The 8,368-nt window shown below is 34.5% G+C and overlaps 2 protein-coding genes across 2 annotated transcripts; both read right to left on the reverse strand.

Annotated features, from left to right (window-relative positions):
• Nucleotides 1-1,428: 1,428 nt before the first annotated feature.
• On the reverse strand, nucleotides 1,429-4,756 carry LOC306870730 (centriolin-like; the record flags this gene model as incomplete). Its single annotated transcript, XM_079418157.1, has 6 exons — nucleotides 1,429-1,644; nucleotides 1,811-1,920; nucleotides 2,221-2,410; nucleotides 3,160-3,279; nucleotides 3,522-3,554; nucleotides 4,703-4,756. The coding sequence occupies 6 exons, from the start codon at nucleotides 4,754-4,756 to the stop codon at nucleotides 1,429-1,431; spliced, it is 723 nt and encodes a 240-aa protein (XP_079274283.1).
• Nucleotides 4,757-5,329: 573 nt separating this feature from the next.
• LOC306870731 (centriolin-like) lies at nucleotides 5,330-7,941 on the reverse strand (the record flags this gene model as incomplete). Its single annotated transcript, XM_079418158.1, has 6 exons — nucleotides 5,330-5,643; nucleotides 5,717-5,903; nucleotides 6,333-6,474; nucleotides 6,565-6,695; nucleotides 6,801-6,931; nucleotides 7,794-7,941. The coding sequence occupies 6 exons, from the start codon at nucleotides 7,939-7,941 to the stop codon at nucleotides 5,330-5,332; spliced, it is 1,053 nt and encodes a 350-aa protein (XP_079274284.1).
• Nucleotides 7,942-8,368: the final 427 nt, after the last annotated feature.

Consider the following 8,368-nt stretch of genomic DNA (forward strand, 5'->3'; position numbering starts at 1 on the left):
GTGCGCTCTTCTTTCTTAAAGAGACAAGAGCCTTATTTTATGTGCCTGCTACTCATTGCTGAGCATCATGGGTTAGTGATGATTAATTCCATAGAGAACATAATCTTGTTATACACCTTTGTTGTTAGGGAGTTTCCACAACACATCAGTTATTTTACCCCCATTTTGTTCTACACTGTTTGCGTGCCAAACATTTTCTTAAACAGAAAACAGGAAGACGTAGATTTTTTGTTGTTATAAAATATATAACAACAAAACAGCTGAATAGTTCAGAGGCTTATGGTATAAACACAACATATGTAACCAGAAACATATATTGCAGAAATATGTAACTATTATTCCTGCAGAAAACATTAGATATTCTTGCCCATATCTACTAACACTTCAAAGTGTATATATATATATATATATATATGGCATTAATTGTACAATGCAATATTTTTCAACAAGATTTCACATTTCAACTATGGTAAAATAGCAAATACAGACAAACTTGCAATGTACATTAGCCAAATTCTATTTTAGTGCTTTAAGTTGTCTAGCAACAGTCTACGAAAATATTAGCAATTTTGACTGAAATATAATGTATAATGTGAAATCTAAAAATGCTTAAATTTCCTCACCAATGTATGCATTTTTTTATTATTATTTGCATGCAAAAAAGTATAAATGACATTAAACATTTTATATTACACGGAGTCTTTACATGTACACTACCGTTCAAAAGTTTGGGTCTGTAAAATTAAGATTTTTGAATGTTTCTGAAAGTACTCTCTTATGCTCACCAAAACAAAAATACAGTAAATGTCTGTACCATCACTTTTGATCAATTAAATACGTCCTTGCTTAACAAAAGTATTAATGTCTGAATATATTTGATTTTGTTTAATTAATGTTTGTTGCATTATTTTAGCGGCATGTACTTGCATTTATACACTGGAGCTATTTGACTTTGTGTAGATTAATTAGCCATTATTTTAAAAATGTCCAATAAAATTAACCTTAATTCTTAATAATGTGGCCATCTGTATTGTTGTATCTAAACTGTTTACAGTACAAAGAAGATGTGTATAGTTTAAGTATGTTAGTATATTATCATTACATCAGTTCACGAATAATGATACATACTTTGATGAGCTCTATAATAAAACATTTTTACAGCAAATTTCTAGTGACTACACTAGTTTTAATAGTTAAATGTATAGTTTAAATGTTAAATGTTTAATAGTTTAAATGTTTTAATAGTTCATTGCTTTTTATACTGTAAATTTAAAAGGATGTTTACAATGTTCAGCTAAGGCTAATACATTGCATTACTAATAATTGTTTTAGCAATTATTGTTATAAAACCATTTATTTATTTACCTATTATGTTACACTATGTCATGGAAATTATAATCCTCAAGATAATTATTTTCATAAGACGTTTCAGGCTTGAGTGTTACTGACATGTCTGGGGTCACTGGGATCCAGGCTGTGCAGTAGATTCTGCAGCTGGTCCATTTCCTCCTGGGCTTGGTTCCTCTCAGCATTCAGCCCTTCCAGCTGCCTCTCCATAGCCTCCATCTCTCCTCTCATCTCTCCCAGCCTCTGGATCCTCCTCTGAAGCTCCTGCCTGAGCTGATCCTTCTCAGCCTCACAGATCTATGAGCAAATCAACATAGATAAATTAAATAATTAAAAATCTAAATGTGGACTCTGCCATCAAGTTTTACTTAGATCACAGGAAATCGTACGGACTCTCAAGTACAGCTCTGCTAGAGGTGTTTTTTTTTTTTTAAATCCATGCACAGAAGGGGGAACATCTCACCCGTCTCTGAGAAACTGTCTCTTCTAGCTGCCGGAGCTCTTCACTGGCTTTAAGGATCTGCTGCTCTTTTACCTCAATGTCTTTATGCAACTGCTGTAATTGCTCCAAAGCTAAAATGAAAACACAAAACAAATAAAGAAGAAAAAAATCAAAAGCCAAAATAAAACAAAACACAGATGCATTAGCAAAAGTGCAGTGATGTGGATATTACAGTGGCCACAAAAAAGAAGGGAAAATGTCCTTCATCGTTTGTTGGTAGCACTGGTAATAAGAGCCAACAACTACAGATTGTTCCAAGTAAAGAGAGTAAAAAAGGAATAGCATGTGTAATATACAAATGTTATTATTTTATGACTCTATTTAGAGCCTTTAATATAATATGAGGGCACAGTGCCCTTGAACCTTTGTACCTCTAAGCTGAGCATCTCTGGACATGTCATGTTCTCCTGGGCTGTCTGTCTCAGTCAGGTCCGCTGAGGCAGGCTGCTGCTGGTTTTGTGCACCCATGCTATCCGTCTCTGATGGAAATGTGATGTTCCTTTTCTGACGAGACTTTCCTATGTATGGACTCTCACTAGAAAGGTTCTCTACCTCCACCTCCTGAACAACAAAAAGAATAATCTCTCTAAAAATCAATATAATCCTACCATACACAAGTCAGCATTGTATGATATAGTTCTAAAATGGACATTCTCGGATAAATGTCTACAAAGAAACCCGCTAATGTCAAATATATTGTTGTTATTAGGACTAAAGTAAAGTCATTTGAAGCTTTTGTATTTCAGAATTTAACCGTCAAAGATCAAATGTATGAAATGTCACCTATGAATGAATCAGAATGTAATAAAATAAATTAAATGTTATAAAATATATTAAAATAGAAAATGTATATATGTATAAATGTATGCCCAAACTCGGTCCTGGAGGGCCGGTGTCCTGCAGACTTTAGTTTCAACTTGCCTCAACACACCTGCTGGGAAGTTTTTGGTATGCCTAGTAAGAGCTTGATTAGCAGCTTCAGGTGTGTTTAATTGGGGTTGGAGCTAAACTCTGCAGGACACCGGCCCTCCAGGAACGAGTTTGAGCACCCCTGCTCTATTACATTATATTTTAAATTGTAATAATATTTCACAATATTATTGTTTTTACTGTATTTTTGATCAAATAAATGCAGTCTTGGTAAGCATAAGAGACATCAACCCTAAACTTTTGAACAGTAGTATACATTTAGAGACCAATTAAAAAAAACTATAATGAATCCCTCTAACAGAAAAAAGAAAATCACAATGAGTTGTCAATTTTGATCTATCCAAAGCTCTAATTATTAATAAATGATAGCAAATACTTACAGGATCTGGATAAAAGGGAAGAGGTTCAAACTTGGCATCTATTTTGTGAAAAGCCAACTCCTGCTCAAGCTCATAGTGTTTCTGACAGGCCCGGGTCAACTGCACTGTTTTCTGCTTCAGCTGTGTAATAAGAAAGAGCTTATTTAAACACAACACTTTGCATACCACCATAAAACACATCAGCCACACTTCACTACAAACCTCTCAGCTCAGAATGAGATTGCATCTTAAGGATACGTGTAATACAAAACTGTTACACTCATGGAAATACACAAAGCAATGAATGATATTTTAAGACTTCCATTCATTTAGAATGCATACATGCAAAAACCTCAGAAGCATGCTAAAGAACATAACAATACCATACCATCAACATTCCTCTCTAAAGCGAACACCTGAGAGGACAGGAGAACACAATGTTGACATCTTACAGTGATTGGTGGGGCACATGTGAATACCTGACAGAGAGAATCCAGCAGAGGAGTATGATGTGGAAGCTGAGATTGAAGCAGGAATGAAGAGAACAGACAGTAGAAGGCATGCAAACCGTTTATGTAAAAGCACAGGAGTGAAAAATACAACAACAAAAAAATCAGCAGGGAAAAGAAAAGATTGAAAAATGTGCTTTGCCATCATAGGAATCAATGAGATTTTACAACATATTCATATGGAAAACAGTCCTTTTAAATTGAAATTATATTTCACAACATTACTTTTTACTATATTTTTGATCAAATAAATGCTGCCTTGATAAGCAAAAGAGACTTTTTTCAAAAACATTAAAAAACCTTAATTATTCAAAACGTTTGACTGGCAGATTATACTGTCATTTCATTTTTAAATTGTTTACAATAAATAATTAAATAAATACTGTGGAGTGAAGGAATTTGAATTAATTTGCTGTTTTAATAGTTTGAACAGCTTCAGTTCTTTTTTTCCAAATGCAGGCTCTCAGAGAAGTTCTGTTTAAGCAGATGATCAGAGAGGCAACACACACACATTCATACAAACACACACACAAAACTATTTTCAACACCATTCACAAAGTACCTTTAGAGCAGGTGACAAAAGAATGGAGTGAGAAGAGAGTGCTGAACAGGAAATTGTCTAGAAAAGACAGGAAAGGGACATTTTGGAAACCGAATCTCTGGGCTCACTGTGAGTTTGTGAGCAGAGATTTAGAAAATAATCTGAAAGCAGACATAAGGAAGTTAAAGATTAAAGTCAACATGACATTATTTTTGTTAACATTATTTCCATAATTAGTCAAGATGTTTCTGAAATGGAGCAAGTTATTCAATTCTGAAGAAGAACTAAGATAATATCATTTTTTCTTTGGTTCTTTGGATCAGTATGCAGTGATGAACTGTGCATAATAACATCAGGACAGTATATTAAAGGGTTAGTTCACCCAAAATGAAAATTCTGTCATAAATTACTTACCCTTTAAACTATCCCTTTAGGGCAAGACACCACAGGTGAATAGGGCAAATATTTTAACTACAGATATGACAATACCTCCCCAGTTGATTAATCGCAGTACATTAAGAGAACTGTTTTTGTAGACGTTTTCTGGAATGTTAAGAGAACGAGGCATTATCTAATTAAATATGTACATTATCTAATACATTAATTTGCATACATTTCCAGAACAGAAATCTAAACATTTGATAAAACCTGGTTCAAAATTCCTGTTTCATATTGTTGACATATTTACACTTACATTTAGTCATTTAGCAGATGCTTTTATCCAAAGTGACTTACAAATGATGACAATAGAAGAAATATAAGCGTTGAAGGTTTCAAAGAGGTTTTGGACACCTCCTTTCACTTTTTTATCATAAATCAGAAAATGCTGTAACACCCATAAAAAAAATTAGGAACAAAATGTAATTTAAATAAATGGGATTGACATATGAACAAACCTCTCTGTAAAAAAAATGGAAAGTCTGGTGTATGTAAGTGCTACTGAAGTGGTAATGTTCGGCTCAGTACATGAGAAAAAATTTATTAGAAACAGCCTTTATAGAAACATATTGTAATTGTTACTTTTCTTTCCACTAGTCATGTTATGGAGGCAAAATTGCCCAAAATCTCCAAATTAATCAGTGCATGTAAAAAGCATAATATTTCATTTGACTTTAAAAAGAGGTTTTTCATGTGATGCGGCCTAAGGAAATGCTCTGAAATTAAAATATTGTTTACGTGTGATATTACAGTTGTGTGGGAGGACAAAGTGGTCAACTCTAGTCACACTGGGGTTGATGACAGTGAAGACTCCACCACCCACCAGTTTAGATTTGGTGTCAAGTTCTCTCCGGAGTTCCTCATGGCTCCGTTGATGTTCCTGATGCTGTTGCCTCAGGTTTTGGTTGACCGCTTCCTGCCTCTCTAGTTCTTCCAGTGCTGTGGTCCGCTCTCTCTGAAGCTGTGCAATCTCTTCAGCTCTCAGCTCCAGCTCTTGCTCCAAGCGTTCCACTTCCTCTATAAGAACAGCACAAAAAGTGTTCAGATTATAAAAGCACAAAAGATCAAATAAGAAGATGAGATGGTGTACCCATGTGAAAGCGCTGATGTGCTTGCTCTCTTTCCTGTGGACTGATTGGTTGCCCATCCAACATTTCCAGTGACCTCAGATGGAAGATTAGGAAGAGGTGATAATGGGGCAGGCCGGAGATGGGGTTTTCTGCTAATGTCAGACTCGTCAGGTTCTTCAGGGGCTTCAGTTTAGTTATCTCATGAAGCTAGGTCACAAATGAAGAGAATGTTGCTAGTAACATAAATGTGTATAACTGAATATCAGTGATTTACTTTTAATGTGAAACATATGACATTAAAGGAACAGTTCACCCAAAACTGAAAATTCTGTCATTACTCACCCTTACTTCCAAATCTATATGACATTCTTTTTTTTTTTTTATTCTGCCGAACACAAAAGGAGATATTTTGAAGAAAGTTGGTAACCAAACAGTTTTGGTGCCCTTTGACTTTCAGTGTACTGACAAAAACATTGAGACATTTTTCAAAATATCTTTTTTATGTCCCACAGAAGAAAGAATGTTATACAGGTTTGGAATTATATGAGGGTGAGAAAAACATTTTTCAATCTGTTTTTAGGACTTTTTTGTTGATTGGCTGTTTAAAACACATGATTAACAAAAAATTGCACCTACTGAGAATATCTTGTTTCTCTGTAGATTTATAGTATGAAGAGATCTGAGCTTCTTTGCCATCCAAACTGGAAGATGTTCAATGCTGTTGAAGGCCAAATTCAGAACCTGAAGATTTGTCATGTGCTCTAGACCTTCAATTTTTCTGCAGATAAATGAAATATAAATGGCCTTTAGAACATTGCATCTTTCATTCTGTGACAAGATTATGAAAAGACACATGTCACATTCTTACCGTATCCTGTTACTGGAAAGGTGGAGTTGCTGTAATTGACATAGTTTCTCTAGTTTCTCGATTCTCTCGATCCTGTTGTTACTGAGGTTGAGAACGTGTAAGCGCTCACACTTTTCCAAATTTTCAATATACTAAAAAAAAAAAACGCACAGAAGTCAATAAATTAATGCAAAAAATGAACGCAACTAATGTTACCTCTCACACTAAGCATTAACCAGATAATGTCCAAATCTTACCCTAAATTGTTTGTCACTTCCTGTAGATGTAGACAAATCCAGGGTCCGCACAAGGACAAAATTTTCACATTTAGTCAATCTCCTGATCAGGTCTTCTGTGATGTATCTTGTCCCCTTATATAGCCTTTTTTCTATGAGTAGATTTTTGTGTAAATGAGTGCAGCAACCAAGAAATTAATGATATGACAAGCTGAAATATTTTCAATGTTCAACAGGGGATATACATAATGCATCAGGATTTTTCTGTCACTTTCCAAATATTATGCCTTTTTCTGTGTTTCACACAACACATGCCTCATATTTGATCTCAAGGTTTAGTCCTATTTATATTAGGTGGCCTTAACTACTATGTACTTACATCAAAAACTAAGTACAATGTACTTATTGTGTTCATATGGTATTGCATGACACTTTTGCTGCTGTTGAGGTGGAATACGGGTAAGGTACATATGACTAAGTATGTACACAATAAGTGAATTGTTACAATTTAAATGTAAGTTAAGGCCACCTAATATAAAGTGGGACAACAAGGTTTTCTTTTTGGCTTACAAGTACACTAACTGTTAACGAAACTGTACTAGGGCCAAAATTGTTTATGATGAATGAAAATCATAATAATTGAACAAAAAAGAGGATATTTTCACACAATAAATATTAAAATGATTAATGCTTATTTCACTTTTTCTCTTCTTTTAAACAAAAATTAACATTTTACTGATGGAGTTCCATATTTTTAGAGTAAAAGGTCTGAGACAAGAGTAAAACAAGAAAATCTATTGAAAAAATAAATAAATGAATTAAAAAACAGAAATAATGAAGGCATGGTGAAATCAAGAAGTTTTGATAAAAATCAACCCCTAGTATACAAAAGTACCCAAAGTTGAAGAAACATCCACTTGTTGAATGAGTTTGGAAAAATGACTTTAATACTTCAAAAGGACCCAAAAGGCTCCTGTACTGTATGACATATCTAAGCAATAAAAACTGATTTACCATCATCACTGGGATCTTCTCGAAGAGCTCCATCCTCAGTCTCCGACCATGAGATGGCGTTTGGAGACACAGTTTTGGTCTGGAGGCTCTTTGGACATTTGGATCCCGCTGCTGGTGATCGTTTGAGCATCTGAGCCACTCTCTTCATTTTATTCTCATGGGGTATTAATATTATCTGATGCCAGCGAATACGATGCTCATCCTAAACCATCTCGACTTCTAAAACGTTACAGCTAACATAGTTTATTTATGTCGCTTTGTGAAAATTACAACGCAGACCAAATCTGATAAAGAACTATAGTCACATAATAACTAAATTGTTGTAATATATATTAAAAAGCAGTTTCACATTTAAGTACATGTTCATTCAATGTTTCACAAAGACTGGACAACTTTTGTTAGCCCAGTTTCCATAGCGACCGATTAGGATAACGTTACCGAGAGATCATCCAGCCACCGTCAGATTATTATGAATTATTACAGTTTCTTTCTTAGAAGAACGGTCAAAGCCTGTTATGTTTATCTCGTGTTCCAGGTGTCATTATTTAGTCCATGGGTTTCTAAAGGTTTTAAAC

The sequence above is a fragment of the Barbus barbus genome (genome assembly GCF_936440315.1).
Source record: "Barbus barbus genome assembly, chromosome: 6".
Classification (NCBI taxonomy): Eukaryota; Metazoa; Chordata; class Actinopteri; order Cypriniformes; family Cyprinidae; genus Barbus; species Barbus barbus.